At 35.4% G+C, this 23,132-nt stretch overlaps 3 protein-coding genes across 6 annotated transcripts in view; 2 read left to right on the plus strand and 1 right to left on the minus strand.

The window, feature by feature from the left end:
- Positions 1-2,274, plus strand: part of LOC104808240 (C-type lectin domain-containing protein 180-like) — a 4,981-nt gene extending 2,707 nt beyond the window's left edge. Inside the window, exons 3-5 of the mRNA XM_010533882.1 lie at positions 4-1,085; positions 1,219-1,335; positions 1,412-2,274. Of these exons, the coding sequence (XP_010532184.1) occupies positions 4-1,085; positions 1,219-1,335; positions 1,412-2,128 (1,916 nt within the window). The 3' untranslated portion in view covers positions 2,129-2,274. The remainder of the gene's footprint in view (positions 1-3; positions 1,086-1,218; positions 1,336-1,411) is intronic.
- A 1,314-nt stretch (positions 2,275-3,588) lies between these two features.
- Positions 3,589-7,056, minus strand: LOC104808241. 4 transcript variants are annotated; one of them, XM_019201930.1, is made up of 7 exons: positions 6,632-7,056; positions 6,296-6,429; positions 6,070-6,121; positions 5,582-5,665; positions 4,389-4,622; positions 4,030-4,306; positions 3,589-3,940 (listed from the first exon to the last, which is right to left on the minus strand). In XM_019201930.1, exons 2-7 carry the CDS (start codon positions 6,358-6,360, stop codon positions 3,804-3,806), a joined length of 849 nt encoding a protein of 282 aa, XP_019057475.1. In that variant the 5' UTR covers positions 6,361-6,429; positions 6,632-7,056; the 3' UTR covers positions 3,589-3,803. The 4 variants fall into 4 exon arrangements, with proteins under 4 accessions (XP_019057475.1, XP_019057476.1, XP_019057477.1 ...); XM_019201931.1 differs by having other exon boundaries at positions 6,296-6,432; XM_019201932.1 differs by lacking the exon at positions 5,582-5,665 and having other exon boundaries at positions 6,632-7,055.
- A 3,947-nt stretch (positions 7,057-11,003) lies between these two features.
- Positions 11,004-12,873, plus strand: LOC104808242 (aldehyde oxidase GLOX). Its single transcript, XM_010533888.2, has one exon. The coding sequence runs from the start codon at positions 11,111-11,113 to the stop codon at positions 12,776-12,778; it is 1,668 nt and encodes a 555-aa protein (XP_010532190.1). The 5' UTR covers positions 11,004-11,110; the 3' UTR covers positions 12,779-12,873.
- The last annotated feature ends 10,259 nt before the right edge of the window (positions 12,874-23,132 follow it).

Below are 23,132 nucleotides of genomic sequence, written 5' to 3' on the forward strand. Positions count from 1 at the left end.
AGGGTTCAGCAGAAGATTCTCAGCATTGTGCAGAAGACGGAAAAGATGCAGAACCTTCACTTTGGGGAAATGTGAAGGTTTTAGAGAATGCTGCTGAAGCCCCTCAACCTTCTGCAGAAGATGAAAAAGTTGCAGAAGCAAAATATTCTGAAAGGAAAACCCCAAAGGGGTTAAAGAAAGTGACTAAACCCGTGCAGCCTCGTCTAAAGAGGTTACGAAAGGGAAAAAACATTAAAGGCACTTCACCTTCTCAAGGAGGGCACAAGGAGGGTGAGACTCTGTTACATGTAACTAAGGAAGACATGAATCTGGATATGGTAACGACAGATACCAATAAGGAAAAGAAAGATGCAGAAGCTTCGCCTAGAGGAGATGAGAAGGCAGTTGAGAAGGTTATAGAAGGCTCTGTCGAAGCCCCTGAAGGTACGAAGTCAGCAGAGAAGAAACCCTTAAAAGGGCCCAAGGCGAAAGCAGCAATGCAGACTGTTAAACCCAAAATTGGTAATGACAGTCCTCGCTTTCTGGAGAATGATCAAGGAAAAAAGAACAATTCGTTAAATGGAAGCGGACAAGGTAGTAGTGTTGAGAAATTGAATTCTCCAACCGGTGAAGGAGGCCAGAAGGAGAGTGTCGTTGAAAAGAATAAGCAGGACAAGTCAGCTCTGGACAAAACTGATTTGACTGAGGCTGACAAACAAAAAAAGCGGAAACGAGTAAAACGGGGAGGACGTGCAAACAAGAAAAGTAAGAATGAACTTGCTTCTACTGATGCGGTAAAGCAAGGAACAGAGGAAGGTAAAGAAAAACCGGATGTCTCCGAGAAGAAAGAAACAAGTGGGAGCAAGAAAGCAAAGCTCGGTGGGTTGATCTTCATGTGCAATGCAAAAACCAAACCCGATTGTTTTCGCTTCTCTGTGATGGGTGTATCGGAACAAAAGAAGGATATTGTCATGGGTATCAAACCTGGGCTGAAGCTTTTTCTCTATGATTATGGTCTTAAGCTTCTTTATGGAATTTTCCAAGCTTCCTCAGTGGGTGGACTGAAACTTGAGCGTAAAGCCTTTGGTGGATCCTTTCCTGCCCAGGTTACTTGGATTTCAACGATGTTTGATCTTCCAAATCCATTTCCTGACCTAACAATTTGCACTATTATATGATATATGATCCCTCTTTTATTCCTTCCTCTGGTTTTTTTCTTGATCTTCTCTGCCATTGCAGGTGCGGTTTAAGGTTTTAAAAGATTGCGAACCATTACCCGAAAGTGTATTCCGGAAAGCCATAAAGGAGAATTACAACAACAACAACAAGTTCAAAACAGAGTTGACTCCTAAGCAGGTAAACCCCTAATGCCTTTTCATTCTTCTCAGATCTGTATTTAACAATTGCGTCTAATCTCCGTTGTTTTGAACAGGTATTCAATCTCAGGAAGCTTTTCCGCCCAGCTCCGGTCCCTTCAACCATACAACTTCCCCACACTCGGCACCTTGATACTGACGGAAAACGATCTGAAAATATAGAACGCTATGCTTCTAGCAGCAGCAGAAGTCGCTCAACCCGCAGACATGAAGGGATTCGTGCTTCACCTCCACGCCGAGAAGAACCACGACGTGACTTATATCTCACTGAGAGAGAGTACCGAGCATATGGGTTGAGAAGAGAACAGACTAGCCAGCAGCAGCAACATTACCCGATCCCTCCCCCTGCAGGTTCTTACCATCCCGACTTGGAGCGTGACCGTCTCTCAAGGCATCCCGACTTTGAAATGCATCGTCATAGAGAAGCTCATTACCCCGACCCTCCTCTGTATTTACCCGAACGAGACTACCTCACCCGACGTGAACTCCTTGTTCCACCTCCGCAGAACCCGACCAATACAGTCGCTCCGGCTCCGGACTCCTACTCATCCCGAGACCCATACCACGGTTACGAATACCGTTCTCCTGTGGCGGAAAGACCATCCCGGGCATATCCTCCTCCGGGAAGAGACGACGCACTTTATCTTCGATATGTAACGGCGGATTCATTGGCCGAGTACTACCGAACCCGGAGGTACGCAGCCCCTGATCCTCCGCTTCCACCTTCCTCCGTCCCATCGTCTCGGTACTCCTCTTCCTACCCTTACCGCTAGATGGAGTTCTGTAATCTATCTACCTTTGTGTATTCGTAGTTTGACAACTTGGAGAATAAACTTGTTTTTATATTTCCTCTCTAAGAACGGAAGGTACGACCTAACAGAGGTTTTTTTTAACTCTACTGATAAGCAACATTTTAATATATATATAACGCAATTATCTATAAATATAATATTGTGTGGATGTACAAAATTATTTCAGTGCGACATACATACATACGTATATATATACTAATTAAAGTATAGTAGTTTGACAAAATGTGCCTATTGGAAATATAATGTAATATCAACTGATTTTTTTAAATGAAAATTTTGCGTTCCCGTTTTTTTTGGTTCATTGCCAACCTTGTTAATGGGCAGTATGAAAAGAGTTGTTGAATCCAACATATTAGTACGAAAATCACAATTTGAAAAGAAACATATGCAACTAGTAAATAACAAAATATATATATATATATATATATATTTGTAGAAAGAAATTGGAGTCTAAATATTATAAAACAAAAAATTCAAAGATGAAATATACCTATTTTTTTTCCCAGGCAATTCTTTTTTGTTTGTTTCTAAATTGGTGGCTTATTTTTTTGTATTCACATTTTTATTTGGTTTGGTTAGTATCTTTAAGGAGAATTTTAAAAAAATACCCAACATTATCAAAATTTTTATAATAAATACTGATTTTTGTTGAGAATAGAGAAGTATTGAAAACAAAAAATTCTTTTGTTGATTTCTTTCTTCCGTTTTTGGTTGTAAAATCTACAATAGCGAATGTTCTATTTTATAGAGAAACTGAAGTTATTATACATTTGTTATGCAATGCACAGTAAATTAGTTTCACCATATGAAATTAAAATTTTGCACAGTAACGATAGACTATACATGATTTATCTCTGATTTGGAACCACCCGTCTAGAAAATTTGTAGAAAAAAAAAATATAATCGCATGTTTTGCTATTATCTCGTAAAAAACCTTATCAGTAAAACCTAAAAAAAAAAAAATACAGTTTCACGCTACCCTTATACAAGATATCAAAGGTCTCATAGACAATGCATCTCAATGTTGTGTACATATTTTTTGAATATTATTGTCGGTAGAACCTTTGTAAGTAGGTTTGTTACATTGCCATATAATTGTACATATCCGATTTCAATATCTTTATTACTTTCAAATTCTTAGGTGTATGCGAAAAATTTCAGATGAATACATTTTGTCTCGTCATTTTTAATTTTAATGTATTCGTCTTTAGTTTGTAAAACGCATACAATATTATCTTAAAATAATATTATTGGAGCCTCGTCGATGGCTAATTCACTAGTCTTGTAAATGTGTTGAATCAATGATCTCATACACATTCACCACTCATTTCATAGAGCACGATAACTTCACTTGATGTGACAACTAATGTCTGTATTTGGAAACACCAAGCCTCTACCCTTTCTCATAGTGGTCGTGGAGCTTATATTATAGTTGGTATTTTATTCAAATGTCAAGAAAATTAACAACTTACAACTGAATTTATTGGCATTTTCACCGTTCATATACCGGGAGTTTAACAGTGTGTTTATGCTCTACCATCATAAGCTAAACGTATCAAAGCCTTTGATGCAAACGTCTGTCCTACAAGGTGAAGAGCCTCTTACATCTTTCAGTTCTTGATCATAAATGTCTCTGCTAAGACAGGACGACAACCTTGCTAAGAATCCACATCACCAACGAGAACTCGAACGCGAAAAGCGTGTGAAGCAATCCTCGATCAAGTGTGTAACCGTAGAGCGTAATCCCCTTGTTGTTGTGTCGAAGGTATTCCACTGCATTCATTTTCAAGTCTCCATAACTTCGGATGTTCCTTTTTCTAAAGAATGGAGATCAACATGAACCGAATCAAACGGGTACTTACCTAGAGCTTGTCGAGCTTGGAAGAAGGAAGTCGGATCCAGAGACGATGAAACTGTGATGCATATGTTGTCTGAAGAGTCAGTGTCGCTCTCGGCTTGAGACTCGGGCATACCGTCCTGGATTTTACGCCCATCTGAGTCCAAAGAAGCCGAAGAAGCCAACGTGAGAGTCATGTGCCACCTCGTTGCGATGCTTACAACTCCTTGAGCTCGGTGTGTGATTCTCACAGCCCCCAATAAGCACAAGAAGAATCCGCTCAGCTGAACTGCCGAGCATACCTACATCAACACGTATGTGCAGCAAATTCAGTCCGGTAACCCAGTTGAAAGCAGCGTAAGAGTGTGTGGAACGGAGAATTACCACTAGATCTCCGGAATTGAGGAAGCTCTTCTCTGATTTCGAGGCTAGAACCAACAATAAGGCCACAAATTGGCTGGCACTGATCACGACAGAGGAAGCGATGATGAAAAACCTGTACCTGTGACTTGTAGCCGACAACTGCTTCTTAATCCGGGTATGTTCCTTATATATATCTTCTATCGTGTCCGAACCGCATCCATCAAACATCTTGTGCAGCCCTACAAACCTCAGTATCTGAAGCTCACAAGTCAACCGGAACAGAATACATACAAGCAAGAAGACTCCTGTTCGGTAAACCCATGAAACTAAGACAAGGAAGAACATAACGGAGTTCAATGGAAGACAAGACGACTTCATGAAAGGAAATGATACTTTTGTTGAGGAGAAAAATATGCTCTTGTGCACGAGTTCCACAAAGAAAGATGGTAAAAGTATGGCAGCCACATAACGGAAGGCCTTGTCAAGCTCACGGGAGTATCCACGCCTCACAAAGACAGAATCATCGCCTAATCCGTCAAGAAACAGTAGCTGTCTGAGACCATATTTCCTAAAGAAACAGATTAGAGTGAAAAACCCGACGGTGGCCAGTCCAGACTCGGGGAATTGGACAAGTGCGTTAAAGGAGATGGGGTCCTCAACCGGGGAAGATAATGAGTTAGGAGTTTCTATGGACAAACAGCTTACGAGGGGAACAAGTATAGTAAAGACCACGAAGGTAAAATAGGATAAGATTTTCCCCCAGGGGGAAGAGTGATCAAGGGCACACCACTTGAGGCTTACACGAAAGTTGCGTAGATCATCGAAAAGCATTGATTTTGATCTAGCATAAGAAGGCTGGAGAAGTAAAGGGAGGTTCGGGGGACTGGACGATTCATCTGCAGAAGGATTCATCTTTCAAAGTGATTCTCCAGATGAATGTCCACAAGGGGTCATGAAGTTATATAGAGAACACCACCCAGAAAATAAGTGAGAAAGTGTTCTCTGGAGGGGTGGTGGTGTAAGGAAAATGACAACCGAAATCAACTAAGCCACAAACACATATATTTGCATGAGGGTTGCTGGCATTTTCATCACAAGAGATGGTTGATCAAACTTTGTTTATTTGTCATGTAAAGAAGAAAAAAAAGGGAAACTGGTGAAGGAAGCAAAAAAAGCTGAGGGAGCTTGCTTTATCCCGTGACTCCCTCTCCTACCTTTTTGCTATTCTTTCCTTCATTTGTTTCCAAGTTTTGCTCTGTGTGTGTGTGTGGTTCAAGCCTTTTCAAGTACCAATATAGCTGCCACAACAGACGAAATGAGTGAGGTTATGTCAAAACACCCGGTGAAATTTTTTTTGAAAAAATAATATTCCAGAAGGGTGTATTCCACATCTGATTTTCGAGTTTTCAACCACAAGAACTAATTTGGAATTGGACTCTGGTATTCGCACAGTCCATATCTATGGTTTCCAAATCACAACCTCTGATAAAATGAAGGATATGAAATTGTTCAAGAGATGGAAAGGAGCGCAAAAGTGATCAGACACAACCGAAGGCATGCAATAGACATACTCTGAAGGAGCATATGATCATTCCAACAATTTTAATGATCCAACTACTTGCAGGTTATATGCATATCCAACTATGTCTGAGAATCAAAGGCTGTATCAGATTACATATTGGAGTTGAAATTCATAGAGTACCTGGAGGTATGCAGGCTTTAAGGGTGAGGAGCCGAATTTTGAGGACATGATTCTGCAAAAAAAAAAAAAAAAAAAAAAAAAAAAAAATAAAGAAACACGGGTTTCTCAAGAACACAAGTAATAAATGTTGCTCAATTCCTGAAGCGAGAGAAGAGCACTCATTAACAAAACAGTGGATTCTGATTATAAGATTTGCCACTTCATGTTCTTGGTTCATGGCAGTCACCTCGTTCTGGGTTTCCCACAATCTTCGGATGCATTCTTAGGCTCTTCAGGATTCTGGCTCGGCATTGTTCCTTAACTACTGTATCGAGCACAGCAATTTCCCCACTGTTGCTCTTACGGTGCTCCGCTTCTTCCCTGCTAAACCATGCATCATTATCGTGTGGAGATTTGCCCCAAACCTCTACAGACAATTCAAAAACTCTACAGTCATGCACCCTAATTATCAATCACCCGCTGAAGAGTCAGTGTCGCTCTCGGCTTGAGACTCCTCGAGACTTACAGTTTCAAAGAATTCTAATGAAGCACCAGAATCAGAATTCGGTTCGTGTCTCACTACCTTCAAGATGATGATTTCCTCGCCGAAGACCCGTTTGCTCGATCCCAAACCCTTCGCATTCTCCTCTTCCCTTTCGGCTTCCTCCGAAGAAGCAACCGTCACAGCCACCGCGTCGGAGGAAGAAGTATGTCGTATACGGAGCAACTTCATCTTTTGCAACTGTCGCACTTCGGACTTTTCCTTGTTTCCAGAAATTCTCTGGTTTACCGGCGGATTGTTCACCGGAGACAGCGTACGACTTCTCTTGCGGGAAAAAAAGCGAAGAAACCAGTAAAAGAGCCTCCCCTTTAACTTTTCCCTCCCGAAGCAGAAATTCCGTACCGTTTCCGGTGAAGAATCCACCGTAAAATATGAATCTCCGGCCAGGAGAAGTCTGGCTCCGAACGAGCTGCACTGAGAGGAAAGACGCTTTTTAACTGGTCTTCACTTTTACCGAGGAGCGGGAATGGAGTAAATCCAATCAATAAATAAACAAATAATGGATAAAATTGCCAATTTAATCGGATAGTAGAGCTAAACTAACCTTATTTGCTACAAAGACTATCATCGTATATAAAAGTAGAGTGGGTTAACTAGGGAGTGACATGTGTCTCTGAATTTTTTTGATTGTGTATTTTAATGACTACTCACCTCAGCGAATTCATAATCCTTCATTTACAATTCATCAGCGAATTTATCCTCTACACTGATTATTTTGTAAAATTAAATTATTATTCAATTTTCTATTAGGTCAAATGAATAATCATTTTTCAATTAGTGGGAATTATGGACATTAATGAACATGTTCAATGATCTTCACTGATTATTTTGTAAAATTAAATTCATGCTCTTTTCGACGTCCATATAAGCTTTGTATCACTATTTCGACGAATGAATCGCATCGTGTTCGCGTTCCACACTGGACGGTCGAGGTGATAGCCATATGATTCTAGACGATGAGATCGGTATTGTAGAGCTTAGTCTGCCCAGCAAATTTGACCTTCATCAATGGAAATTAGATTCTTTTTTTCTTACGCATTTGATACCATTCGGGTTTGGTTAGCGTTGAGTTCATAAATGTCGTATCAAATTTTGGAGATGGATTTAATTGTGTTTAGATTTGTGTGTGCAGGATATTTGTGATGGTTATCACATACGGGATATACCTCTAATACTCTTCAGGTTCATATTAGAAATCTGGCGTACACCTTTATCTTGTATATTTATCTATTTCTTTATGTCTTTAGTTACGTAGAATTCTACACATTTATATTCTATATTTTGTTGTATTTATTCAATAAATATATTTGTAAATTATAAATGATATTCTTTTAAATAATGTATCTGTATAGTAGACTTTTAAGTTACAAAAATTCTCCTTCAACCTTACACCCGTCTTTACAATCTTCGACATAATGATTTACATGTTAAATCTCAAAAGTGGAGTTCTACCTACCAACTAAATCTACAAATCAATGTCTTTTAACTTAAGAAAACTATAAAATTATAAATGATATTCCATATATATATACACATATAAATTTTATTATTTATTTTTAAATTTTATTTATTCATTTATTTTATTTATTATTTATTCAATCGATTTAACGTAGTCATTATTTCCAATTCCACGATATGTGCCCCTCAACTAAGTCTTAAAGAATCTTATGCGTATTGTGAATGGTCACTTTTATGAAATTATTACAAAATTTTCATTTAATGTCTAATTCGTTTTACATGTCGAACAAAATACATGTTAAGGCATGTGATATGTATTTGGCATTTGTGAACTCAAAACCCTAATCAAACCCCAATGGCGAATGGCATCAAATATGTAAGGAAGGAAAAAAATTGATTTTCATTGACGAATGTCAAACTCACTCGAAAGACCAAGCTCTACAATTTCAATCCCCATCTAGCATCATACGTCTATCGCCTCGAAAATATTGGTGGTACAAATATAATTTTCATTTTTTCAGTTTAGTTTTTGTGTAAAAGTAATTTGAAAAATCAAATTGTGGAAGACTTCGTTTTTTTTTTGTTCAAACATAAAAGCAAAAATGGATAGACAAGACTATAACTAATGGATAAACATCTGTAAAACCAAAACAATGAGTTATAAATGGCCTTCTATCCAAAAAACTCTCCTTTTCAGTAATTTTCATTCATTTTTCTCTTTTTATATTTTTAAATAAAAAAATTTTATAATCCGTATCAAATGATTTAATGTATGATATAATGAGAATGAAAATTCATAAATATCCGAAATCAGTTTAAAATGATGGTTATCAATTATCATGTAAAAAAATAGAGACTTTGAACCCATTCTAGCTATATATATATAATCAAGCGGAAAATTATAAATAGTTATAAATTTTCTAATTAAAATTTTGTTGTCCCTATAATGGCTTTTGTTTTCATTTTTCATTTGTTTCTACAATTTAAAGATAACCAAATCGAAAAAAGATTGGTTCTTTTTAATATCTCATCCTAAGTTATGTGAAGATGAAGCTACTCAAAGAATCCTCTTATCAGCTGCTGTTGCAATGGCTTTATATTCTTTAATACTATTTATAATTCACACACAAAAAAAATTAAGATGAAAAAAACTAATACTTTCAAAGAACTCCGTAGTGGCTAATTGGTTGTAATTTAGTTTTAGTGATGATTGCCGCCTATTTTAGAGATTTCATGTAGGGATGTACGTTTCGAAATTCAGTTTGCAATTTTAACGGTTAAGTGCGGGAACGATTTGTTCGATATTCTAAAATTTGTATCAAATTAGCATCATATATTATTCAATTCGGTTCGCTTTCGATACGGTTCGATTTTGGTTTTTATTAAAAAAAATAGATTTCTTTTTAAAAAATATATTTTTAACACCAAATAGTTAATCTTTATTCAACTATATAATTTATCTTAATATCTAAGTATATTTGTTCATTTTATTTTATTTATCTTTGTTTGGTTAGTAAATTAAGATACTTTCTCAGAAAAAAAAATATTACGATAACTCATCTTTCCAAATATAAATATTTTTCAATAATCTCAGTACTATAAGGTTTTTTTGTTATTTATTATTTGGAGACTGAATATTTTCTTTGTTCATATAAAAACATAAATTAGAAGTGAATTGATTTTATACAGGTTGTTAAATCAATATTATTGCGATAAAATAGAAGTGGATTGATTTCATGTGATTGTTAAATCAATATTATATAATCTTAGTTTTCAGTTTTTTTTATATAAAGAGTAAAAAAAAGTAATATACATATATAGAGTATAATGGGGCAAATAAAAAAGTCATAAGAATATTATTTTATTTCACAAATTTGGTTAAATTAAATATAAATCTAAAAATTTATAATTGGGTTGGGTTAGGTTAAAAATGACTAAATGAGCTAATTGGACTAGTTGGGCTTATTTATTAAATCCATGGTTTAATGGGTTACAACCCACTAAACCTATTATATAAAAAGGACCAAATAGTTAGACCCAAATATGGTTATAATTGGGTTGGGTTGGGTTAACCCACTAAACCCAACCCAATTTGACATCACTAAACGTGTCCTTAGGATGTTCTCATCATAATTGAATGTTGCCAACATCACTACCGTTATACACTCGGTGGACTGAAATCCAATTGTTGGATCGGGTCTACTAGGACCAGATAACTCATTCTCTCTTACGTGTTAGGGTTTCTAAGGTGGCTAGAGTTTATACTTAACCTTTGATTTATTACAAATCTAGGTCTAGACGTCTAGATTATGTTCTTTCTCAAACTGTTTGGGTCATGTCCCTTTTATACCACTTGCGAGCACTTTCATTTTAAATTCTCATTCTTGTTTTGTAATGCTGCAAACTAACATAAACATGCCTAGTAAGCCACCGAGTGGGAGAGAAGCTCGCGCGGAGATTCAACTGATATCAAGAACCACTCGTCATAGTTCTTGGATTTCTGTCCACACGCAAGAAGTGAAGCCTCATAATTAGCCAAATATGACGGTGCTTTCAAAGACTAATTTACTCCCATCACCACAATTTCTATTTTAAATATCACAAATAATCTTACATGAAATTAGTTTCGCTACATATAATATTTATTAAAACGATTTACACAAACAGTTGAGTTGACCATATTATAAAATTACCGATTAAGAAACTTATTCGTTCCAATATATCAAAATCGTAGAATTCTCAAACTTTAGAAAAGGCTTCATGGCAAAAATGAATATGAAATTCCAAAACGCTATATCCAAATAAAAATAAAAATATCATAAATATTTTTATTACTCTTTAAAAGTCGAATCTTTAGTTATCAAATAATTTATATATATATATATATATATGTATATATATATATATATCTTTTGGAGACAGGCTTATATAACTCTATCTTCCTCTAACCAAACACTTCACAACGACCAACAAACTTAAACTTAATTCAAAATTACACTCAAATCTTCCCAGAGAGCATCGACCAAGATTACACCCACCACGATGATCTTCGCCAACAAAAGCTTCTTCTTCATCATCACCATCATCATCATCATCAGCATCTCTTTCATGTTCTTGTCCGAATCTCAACCCATTCCTTATCCTACAAAGCTCGATCGATGGCAGCTACTTCAATCGAACATAGGTATATCTGCCATGCACATGCAGCTTCTCCATAACGACATGGTCATCATGTTCGACCGTACCGATTTCGGTACGTCCAACATCTCCTTACCCGGCGGTTTGTGTCGGTACGATCCCTACGATACGGCCGTGAAGTTTGACTGTACGGCTCACTCAGTTATCTACGATGTCGTCTCGAACACATACCGGCCCTTGAAAGTCCAAACCGACACTTGGTGTTCGTCTGGTTCGGTTCTACCGAATGGAACGTTGGTTCAAACCGGTGGATACAACGACGGTGAACGTGTCATGCGCATGTTCACGCCTTGCGGGTACGGAGAAACTTGTGATTGGATTGAGTTTCCTCGGTATTTAGCTAATCGGAGATGGTATGCCACTAACCAGATTCTTCCGGACGGGCGAATAATAGTTGTTGGCGGGAGAAGGCAGTTCAATTTCGAGTTTTTTCCCCGAGTTCAATCCAATATCCGAGGATTCAGATTCGATTTTCTGAGAGAAACCTCGGATGGAAGCAATGAGAACAACTTGTACCCTTTTGTACATCTGTTACCAGATGGAAACCTATTCGTATTCGCTAACACAAGATCGATATTGTTCGACTACAGAAGAAACAAGATCACGAAAGAGTATCCGGAAATCCCCGGTGGTGATCCGAGGAATTACCCGAGCAGTGGATCGTCGATATTACTTCCACTGCAAGAAACATATAACCCTAATAAGAGCATCGAAGTCGAGGTAATGGTATGTGGAGGAGCCCCCAAGGGCTCATTCACAAAAGCAAACAAACAACAAACATTCGCACGTGCCGTATCCACGTGCGGAAGGATGAGGTTAACCGATGAAAACCCTAGTTGGCAAATGGAGACCATGCCTCTGCCACGTGTCATGTCTGACATGCTGCTCTTACCGACAGGCGACGTCATCATCGTCAACGGTGCGGCATCCGGTACGGCCGGCTGGGAAAACGCGCATGACCCGGTAACCCGACCCATCATATATCGACCGTACGATCATCGTTTCTCGGTGATGTCCACGTCCGCACGTCCGAGGATGTACCATTCCTCGGCCATATTATTATCCGATGGCCGTATCCTTGTCGGAGGAAGCAATCCACACATTTACTACAACTTCACGAACGTCGAATACCCCACTGACTTAAGCCTCGAAGTGTATTCTCCACCGTACATTTCTTCGATCTACGATCCCTTCAGACCGAAGATACTAAACTACGACAAAATACTAAACTACGAGAGGCTAAACATCCTATGTTTCTCTATACAAGAGTTCATTTCGCTCGATCGGCTATCTGTGAGGATAATCTCGCCATCGTTCACGACACATTCGTTCGCGATGAACCAGAGGATGGTGGTTCTAAGATTACATGAAGTGGCTCATCACGAGTCCGGACCCTACTGGATCACGGCGTTCGGGCCATCGACGGCTGAGATTGCACCACCTGGCTATTATATGATGTTCGTGGTTCACGCCGGTGTGCCTAGCTCCGGTGTTTGGGTGAAGCTCGAGTGAATAGCAAAGTACGTAACATGATTTTATGAGAACTATATACTAAAATCAGCTGTTTAGTTCACTCTATGAAAAGGTAAAATCGAGCACTTTTATTATTTTTTACCTTTTCTCTCTTCTAATTTAATTACTATTTCATATACGCATATTTATATATTCAAAACGAAAAAAAAGACATATAAATGAAAATATTTTAAATAAACATATCATAAAAGAAACTTAGACATTGGAGAATGAAAATAATTTTTTTCTTTGGTAAAAAGAATGAAAATAATTTTACTTGGGTTATGCTTAATGTCAATGATAATGATGCGTGTTACCGTGGAATTTCAATGAAATTATCTCCAAGTGGAACAACATGGTAAGTGAAAAAAAAATGTCTATAAAATATTAGGTGTCATACACAAAGGAAAATTTATAAAACCTTTTAGCTATTTGATATGAATTATGGAATCATAATTGCATTTTAACCTATCACTACAAAAAACATCCCAATTTACGACGGAAAAATCCGTCGCAAACATAAATAAAATCCGTCGCAATTACAAATTTGCGACAGAAAGCGACGGAATAATTTCCGTTCGTAGGTCGTTGTCGTAAAAATTTTTCGGTTGTTAATTCGTTGTAAACTTGCGACGGACAAAATCTGCGGTTTGCGACGGATTTGCGACAGAAAAATCCGTCGCAAATACTTTTTTTTAAAAAAATAACAAAATCTACGTTTTGCGACGGACAAAATCCGTCGCAAATATTTTTTTAAATTAAAAAAAATAATATAATATACATATACACACATATACATATATTCACATACATATATATTACACATATACCCATAATTATACATATACACATAAATTTATATACATATATATACATACACATATACATGTACATACACACATATATACATATACACACACATACATAAACACACATTCATACATATATATACATATAAATCTACATACACATACATATATATACACATACACATAAACACACATAAACACACATTCATACATATTCACATACACACATACACACATACACATACATATATATATATATATATATATATATTCACATACACATCACATAAACACACATACACATTTATATATATGCATACACATTCACATTCACATTCATATTCACATTCACATACATACACAACACACATACATAAACACACACATACATATACATACATAAACACATACACATTCGCATACACATATACATACACACATACACATACACATATTCACATATATATATACACAACACATACATATACAAATCTATATACATGGTATATATACACATACCTTGGCAAATTTTGAAGAAAAACAATTTGTTGGAGAATATTAGAGAAGATTGAGATTTTTTTTAAAAAAATTTCGAAGTCTGGAGGAGAAAGACGAAGTCGCAGCTTTTATTAAGTGTTGTGACGGATAGTGCCGTCGCAATCCGTCGCAAAACGAAAAATAAACCGCGAAAATTTAAAAATTTTCATCGAAAATAGCGAAAAAAAATAAAATTTAGATTTGCGACAGAAATTTCTGTCGCAAATCCGTCGCAAAACGAAAAATAAACCGCGAAAATTTGAAAATTTTCATCGAAAATAATGAAAAAAATGAAATTATGATTTGCGACCTGTCGCAAATTCTGCAGATTTAAAATTTCTGTCGCAAATAATGTTTGGTTTTACGATGACAACATTTCCGTCGTATTCCGTCATAAATTTGCGACGGATTTTGTGACTAATTGCGACGGAATAAAAATTTTCCCATTCCGCCGTAAAACCGTCGAATTCTGTCGCAAATTCCGTCGCTATTTAAAGATTTTCTTGTAGTGTATCCACAAAGGCTGCACCAAAAGATATATTTGTGCAAACACAGCCTAGCATAACGCAAAAATGGGAAACCCCCCTCCCCCTCCCCCTCTCCATAATGTTACTATTAGATTAAAAAATATATACAGGTTAGAATCCAAAATTTTGAATTGAAGTTAATAATTAAATAAAATTTATCAATTTAAAGAGCTAAACCTAATAAATAAGTCATACCAAAACAAAAAAAAATTAAAGTTTGCAAAAATAAAATAGAATAACGGATGGATTTTTTAAAAATAAAAACCAAATAAAAGAACCAAAACAAAAATTAATACCAAAAGTTAAGAAAAAATCTTATATTAATATATGAACTTATAAAAAAATTCTAAACAAATGTATGAACTATTAGTTTTCCAACATACGAACGCTTTAATTTTTATATTAAAGTTTAAAATTTTAAATATTTTTCAAATATCATCTGATTATATTTAAAAGTGGTTTAAAAATTTAGAATTTAATTTTATGACAGTTTAAAGAATTTTAAAAAAAATCATAATTTATTTTTTTTGTTTTTCAAAAATTAAAAATTTAATATAAAAATTTAAAAGATTTATATATTGATTTGAAAATTTTCAATTTGTATATTTATTTCAATTTTTTTGTAGTCCATAAACAATGGCTTTTATAAAAAATATCTCTATTATGCTACGAAAACTTCACAGCATACCCCTACAAAAATTAAAAAAAAAAACTACTTCAAAACATACCTTTATAATTATATTATTCCCATAATATCCATTGGCATGGGTCCCAATAACAGAAACATTAATGAGAAGAGACAGAAAAAAAGTTTTCGGTTTCCTAGAATAAAATTTAAATATTTTAAAATTTTTAAAACTCCTTCCATCACAAAAAAATAAAATTTTTCGCGTAAATTTTAAAAATTTTCGATGTGACCAATGTGACCAAGTGAACAAAGTTTAATATTAAGTTGTATGACCTATGCGATCAATATGACTCGTGTGACCAGTGCGATCAATATGATCAGAATTTAAATCTTGAACAGTGTGATCAATGTGACTAGTGTGACCAGTGTGACTAGTGTGACCAATTTGACTAGTGTGACCAAAACTAAATTTTGAACGGTGTGACTAGGCTGACTAGTGTGACCAGTGTGACTAGTGTGACCAATGTGACCAATGTGACCTATGTGATCAAAATTAATTTTTACACGGTGTAACCAATGTGACGTACCTTTGTTTTCGTTGTCAATCCGTTCCATTATCGCTCCGAACATTTATTTGAAATTAAATATACGCCTCTTGTATATTATTGGACAAATTTGCTATGCATATGTCTCATCCACACATTCACTTTAAAAATCATAAAATTCAAACCCAAGAAGAAGATATGAGGTCGTCAGTGAAGATATGTTCAACGAAATAATCATTTTTCGTTTGATTTTTTATGCGTAAAAATGAAATGAGAAGGGAGAAAATGGAAGAGTTGAGAGAAAAATAAGAGTGGAGAGAGAAAGTTAACAAAGAAATGAAGAGTTATCAAAATATAAGAACGAGAGAGATAATTCAAAATGACTAAGTAAGTGAGAAAATGGTGTTACATTACTTTTCTCTCATTAATTATGTCTTTTGTTATTTTTTTTTTCAAAACTCTATGCTTTTTAAGGATACTAGATTACAACCCGCGCGCATCGCGCGGATTATAAATACGTATTAATTTTAAAATAATTTATTATAATTTTAATATTAAATATATTAATTTTTTAATTTATAATTCATATCCGTATATCAAAATGATAAATATTTTTTTTGAAAATGTCGAAATAACAGTGTTGTTTTTTTTTGAAAGAGATATATTTTCGTAGGTTATAATATAAAAATAAGGTTTGAAATATAAAATATTAGAATAATATTTTTTAAAAAAATTTACGATTCGATGAAAGAGTTTTATTTTTTCTGAACCGAGAGGTGCAAAAAAAAGTGGTAGTCGTAGCGTGCGTCAAATACAATTTAAACAATTATATACATAAGTTGGTGTTAGAAATCAAATAATAATGGATTGAGATTAATAATACTTCACAATAAAATATTGATATAATGTTAAATTTGTATAATCTTACAAGTATTTAAAATTTTTAGATTTATATTTAATTTAACCAAATTTGTGAAATAAAATAATATTCTTATAATTTTTTTTATTTGCCCCATTATACTCTATATATGTATATTACTTTTTTTACTCTTTATATAAAAAAAACTGAAAACTAAGATTATATAATATTGATTTAACAATCACATGAAATCAATCCACTTCTATTTTATCGCAATAATATTGGTTTAACAACCTGTATAAAAACAATTCACTTCTAATTTATGTTTTTATATGAACAAAGAAAATATTCAGTTTCTAAATAATAAATAACAAAAAAACCTTATAGTACTGATATTATTGAAAAATATTTATATTTGGAAAGATGAGTTATCGTAATATTTTTTTTTTGAGAAAGTATCTTAATTTACTAACCAAACGAAGATAAATAAAATAAAATGAACAAATATACTTAGATATTAAGATAAATTATATAGTTGAATAAAGATTAACTATTTGGTGTTAAAAATATATTTTTTAAAAAGAAATATATTTTTTTTAATAAAAACCAAAATTGAACCGTATCGAAAATGAACCGAATTGAATAATATATGATACTAATTTGATACAAATTTTAGAATACCGAACAAATCGTTCCCGCACTGAACCGTTAAAATTGCAAACTGAATTTCGAAACGTACATCCCTACATGAAATCTCTAAAATAGGCGGCAATCATCACTAAAACCAAAATTACAACTAATTAGCCACTACGGAGTTCTTTGAAAGTATTAGTTTTTTTCATCTTTTTTTTTTGTGTGAATTATAAATAGTATTAAAGAATATAAAGACATTGCAACAACATCTGATAAGAGGATTCTTTGAGTAGCTCCATCTTCACATAACTTAGGATGAGATATTAAAAAGAACCAATCTTTTTTCGATTTGGTTATCCTTAAATTGTAGAAACAAATGAAAAATGAAAACAAAAGCCATTGTAGGGACAACAAAATTTTAATTAGAAAATTTATAACTATTTATAATTTTCTGCCTGATTATATATATATATAGCTAGAATGGGTTCAAAGTCTCTATTTTTTTACATGATAATTGATAACCATCATTTTAAACTGATTTCGGATATTTATGAATTTTCATTCTCATTATATCATACATTAAATCATTTGATACGGATTATAAAATTTTTTTTGTTTAAAAATATAAAAAGAGAAAAATGAATGGAAATTACTGAAAATGAGGGTATTTTGGATAGAAGACCATTTATAACTCATTGTTTTGGTTTTACAGATGTTTATCCATTAGTTATAGTCTTGTCTATCCATTTTTGCTTTTCTGTTTGAACAAAAAAAAAAGAAATCTTCCACAATTAGTTGAGATTCGGACAAGAACATGAAAGAGATGCTGCTGCTAGGGATGTCAAACGAGCCGGCTCGGACCAGCTCGTTTCGAACCAGCTCATTTTCAGCCCAGCTCGTTAAGCCCATTTTTATTTGGGCCAGAAAATTCTTGGCTCAGCCCAAGTCGCTTAGCTCGCGAGCCAGCTCCCGAGCCGACTCATATTTTTCTAAATACCTAAAAAAAATCATATCAAATTATATAAAATCATATCCAAATGATATATCAACATAAAAAGAACATACCAATACATCCAAATCATACTTATATTCACAATCACAATCTATATACAAAAAATCATTTTCAAATAGATAAAATCATAATCCATCCATGTACAAAAAACCATTTTCAGATCATAATCCATCCATATACAATTAGATCTTAATCCATGTACAAAAAACCATCTTCAAATCCGAATCTATACATAAAAAATTATCTCCAAATCAAAATATCATACCAACAATATCAACACTTTCAAGTTTCAACGTAAAAAAAATTTTTGACTCTAGCTCCCGAGCCAGCTCGCGAGCCAGCCGAGCTAGCTCGTTTGGGCTCGGCTCGTGGCGAGCTGGCTCACTCAGCCCATTTTTATTTGGGTTCAGATATTCTTGGCTCGGCTCGGTAAAAAAGGAGCCAACCTCGAGCCGGCTCGCGAGCTCGGCTCGTTTTGACATCCCTAAGTACTATCCATAGATTGATTCACTTTGCAGAATCTTTTGAAATGGCCTAAAGTTGAATCAAACCAAAGAAAGAGAAGAAAGAACATTATTTTTTTTTTTAAAAAAAAAAAGAGAGGATCCTTTCATTCTTCATTGGCTATATGAACCTTTAGAGACACAGGACAAAGCATATCCACCAATCAGAAGTTTCAGAAGTTCCAAGGGATGGGAAAGTGATGGACTTTCATACAAAATCCTGTGTTTCCCACCACATTTAAATAAAAATCAAACATATTGAAAATAGAAAAAAGTTGGATAAAGAAAAATTAATAAAAGAGGGAAAAGAAGAAGAAGAAGAAGAAGGGGTTGATATTTGTAGGCAAATAGGAGCACAAAGAGAACAACAAATGACCACAACCATTGCCTAATTTTAATAAATATTATATGTAGCGAAACTAATTTCATGTAAGATTATTTGTGATATTTAAAATAGAAATTGTGGTGGGTAAACTTCAAGATTACACCTTTCCTGTCGCGTGCCTATCACCGATACACCTCAAAAATATAAGTAATTATCAAATTACAAACATATCCTTAAAAAATATGGAAAAGTCTTTTCTATCCTTAATAAAAGTCAGCCACGTGTAGGTTAAAAATTTGAGAAAGGCGCCGAAATAAAAAGAAGAAAGGGGGAGTTAGGGTTTTTTAGAATCACTTTTCGAAAATCAAAAGACATGAAGCTGCTGAGAGAGAAACGAAACTTTATAAGTAATTATCAAATTACAAACATATCCTTAAAAAATATGGAAAAGTCTTTTCTATCCTTAATAAAAGTCAGCCACGTGTAGGTTAAAAATTTGAGAAAGGCGCCGAAATAAAAAGAAGAAAGGGGGAGTTAGGGTTTTTTAGAATCACTTTTCGAAAATCAAAAGACATGAAGCTGCTGAGAGAGAAACGAAACTTTGAGTGCGAAATCGAGCAAAATGAAGCGAATCTAGCGAGATGGAGCGAAGAAACCCATAATCAAGAGGAATCTTCATCTTCGTCGGGTGAAAAGGTCTAAATCGGAGCGACGCATCTCAGTCGACCGAAAAAACAAATCCGCGGAGAAAAATGACAGAAGATTCTTCTGCTCATGTTGATGTGAGTATTTTAGATGAGTTTTTTTTCGAATTCGTTCAGATTATCTGAAAAATTGCGAAATATTTTGTGCGTATATTAATTAGTCTTATTCGCAACTCATAATTACAAAGTTGTCATCTCTGAGATAGTGGTAGATACCACTAAATATTATAGGAGTGTCTGTGAAGTGAATCAGTCGTAATAGTATTTGAATATGTATACTAGTCGCTAATACAACTGAATACAATTGTTTTATTGCAGAGCGAGATGGAGAATTCACCGAAACCAAAATCTTGATCCAGTTTGTGCATAAAAAAATCAAACACAAGAAGTTGTATATGCTACCAAAAACAAATTGTAAATAAAGAGTAATAATTGTAACCAGAAAAATAGTATCAATTGTGACCAAATTAATTGAAAAAAATACGTAGACGAATTAGAACGAATATATTTAAAATTTTGAAAAGTGTGCCTATTCAAGAAAAAAAAGATGAAATCGAAATTAATTTAAAAAGTCATGTGGACAAATTAAAACGAAAATATTTAAAAATATTTTTAATATATATATTTTTAAATTCAAATATAAAAGGGTATTTTAGATATTTTATGTATAAGGTTATTTAAGTCATTTTATCTAAAATAAGGTGTAGAATCTGATAAAAAAATATTTTAGATTTTGAGGAGTGTATCGATGAAAGGACTGCGACGCATAAAGGGTATTGCTGAAGTTTACCCAATTGTGGTGATGGGAGTAAATTAGTCTTTGAAAGCACCGTCATATTTGGCTAATTATGAGGCTTCACTTCTTGCGTGTGGACAGAAATCCAAGAACTATGACGAGTGGTTCTTGATATCAGTTGAATCTCCGCGCGAGCTTCTCTCCCACTCGGTGGCTTACTAGGCATGTTTATGTTAGTTTGCAGCATTACAAAACAAGAATGAGAATTTAAAATGAAAGTGCTCGCAAGTGGTATAAAAGGGACATGACCCAAACAGTTTGAGAAAGAACATAATCTAGACGTCTAGACCTAGATTTGTAATAAATCAAAGGTTAAGTATAAACTCTAGCCACCTTAGAAACCCTAACACGTAAGAGAGAATGAGTTATCTGGTCCTAGTAGACCCGATCCAACAATTGGATTTCAGTCCACCGAGTGTATAACGGTAGTGATGTTGGCAACATTCAATTATGATGAGAACATCCTAAGGACACGTTTAGTGATGTCAAATTGGGTTGGGTTTAGTGGGTTAACCCAACCCAACCCAATTATAACCATATTTGGGTCTAACTATTTGGTCCTTTTTATATAATAGGTTTAGTGGGTTGTAACCCATTAAACCATGGATTTAATAAATAAGCCCAACTAGTCCAATTAGCTCATTTAGTCATTTTAATGTTCTAAAATGTCAAAGTGTACGAACCCTAATTTTCAAATCACTCGTACGATGAACATTTTGTCCTCCTTCCTCTTACGTGTTAGGATGATCCGTGATAAATAGGCCCTGTTGGTTATGATGCTCTAGGATGATCCGTGATATGACATTTTGACGTTGTATTGATTCATTGGTTCATGAATGCATTACTCTTCCCGTTATATGATTGACATGTTTGTTATATTTCGGTATCCTTTAATCATTAGAGAATGATTCTAAACACCCTGGTCAGTTATCATTGTGGGAACAATGATGAATTAAGACTAGCATGAGGTGTGATCGATGCATTGGATGCATATCACAATCATGGGTACTCGTTGTGAACGAGTGACTGGTTGACCCGCATGAGATTGTCACATGGACAGAGTCATGACTTGAATCTCATACAGCGGTTCGTTTATGGATCCTCATACCTGAGATATCTAGAGTATCTGATATGAGGAGTGGCGTGTCTTGACTGCGTCAAACGTCGTCTTTAACCGGATGATTATAACGGCGTTGATCAGATACGTTCACGAATCATATGGAGATAGTAGACATGCAACATGGGACTTATCACCTCCTTAATAGGAGAGATATCGCTGGGCCCTCTCGTGGAAGTCGGACTATGAAAATGCGTGGCCACGCTATAGATGAAGTTCCATCTATTTTATTAGTCGATTTGCCAAGACGAGAAAGCGGTTGAACTTGAAGGGTGGCTCAAACCATGCCCTTGTTCAACACATGATATCGTGAGATAAAGGATCAGAACTCGAGCTGTTATTGCCTTGGTTAGATCACCTCTAACTCAATTCAACGTGGGGGGTCATGGCGTCTTGCTAGAGGCTAACCATGACTTGTAGATCGGGAATGGTTCTCGAGGCTGCTGCCACTGCGAATGGGCCTACAGGGTCACACACCATTAGGGATGGACTTATATGTGAAGTTTCAGAAAGGAAGACTTGGATTTGGTCGGAAAAACCGTTTTCGGATCAAATCAGAGTGTCGGGACGTTTTCAGCCTTCTGACTCGGACCGAGTCAGTACTTGACTCGGACCGAGTCAGTTCCGTTTGTCCAAGTCTGGTCCGGCTGACCAAGAGTTGGTCAGCTGCGGACCAGACAGTGGGTCAGACGGACCGAGACAGAAGCCAGGCAAACCGGAAAGACCAAGAAGGGTCTTGGTCCGGAGCTGACCACACGTGGTCCGCCGGACCAAGCCTTCAGGTCAGCCGGTCCGCGAGCGTCGGACTAAACCTGGTCCGCCGGACCAAGCTCCTGGTCCGGCAGACCGAGATCTGGGAAACTTTTCAAAATTCGATTTTAGGGTTTTCTAATCTTATTTAAGTTTGGGATTTCGTCCAAACTTAATTAAGGCCAATCTAAAACTCAGAGAAACATCCTAGAATCCTAGAGAACCTGTTCTCTTCGATTTCTATTGTCCCGGGATTGGATCTCGTCTCTTGAGTTACCCTTTTCTTCACTAATCCTAGCAGATTCGTTCCAAATCGTTTGGAATCCTTCCCGTCGGTGTGGATACGTGTAGAGGGACTGTAACTTCAGTCCTAGGTGATTTAGAACAGGCCCCGGATCAAAATAAACTTCAAGTCTCATCGAGAACAAGGTAAGTAACGATTTCCTCGGTGATATACACGATCTTTCGGGTTTTGCGAGTTTGGTTGCGTGTGACGTTTGACTGGGTTTAGATCTTCCTTCCGCTGCATGAAACCTAGTAAACCAAACCCTAGATCGATATGATCGCATGCTAGGAACCCGTAGATAACCCCAACAGTGGTATCAGAGC

This window comes from Tarenaya hassleriana, unplaced genomic scaffold (assembly GCF_000463585.1).
Source record: "Tarenaya hassleriana unplaced genomic scaffold, ASM46358v1 Cleome14, whole genome shotgun sequence".
Classification (NCBI taxonomy): domain Eukaryota; kingdom Viridiplantae; phylum Streptophyta; class Magnoliopsida; order Brassicales; family Cleomaceae; genus Tarenaya; species Tarenaya hassleriana.

What these genes read in the sequence shown, in the direction of transcription:
- LOC104808241 (XM_019201929.1), bottom strand. Translation starts at nt 5,279, where the DNA reads ATGAATCCTTCTGCAGATGAATCGTCCAGTCCCCCGAACCTCCCTTTA. An exon ending in TCAATTCCGGAGATCTAGTG is followed by an intron (nt 4,307 to 4,388) that starts GTAATTCTCCGT and finishes GTGTTGATGTAG; the next exon opens with GTATGCTCGGCAGTTCAGCT. An exon ending in CCAAGCTCGACAAGCTCTAG is followed by an intron (nt 3,941 to 4,029) that starts GTAAGTACCCGT and finishes AAATGAATGCAG; the next exon opens with TGGAATACCTTCGACACAAC.
- LOC104808242 (XM_010533888.2), top strand. Translation starts at nt 11,111, where the DNA reads ATGATCTTCGCCAACAAAAGCTTCTTCTTCATCATCACCATCATCATC.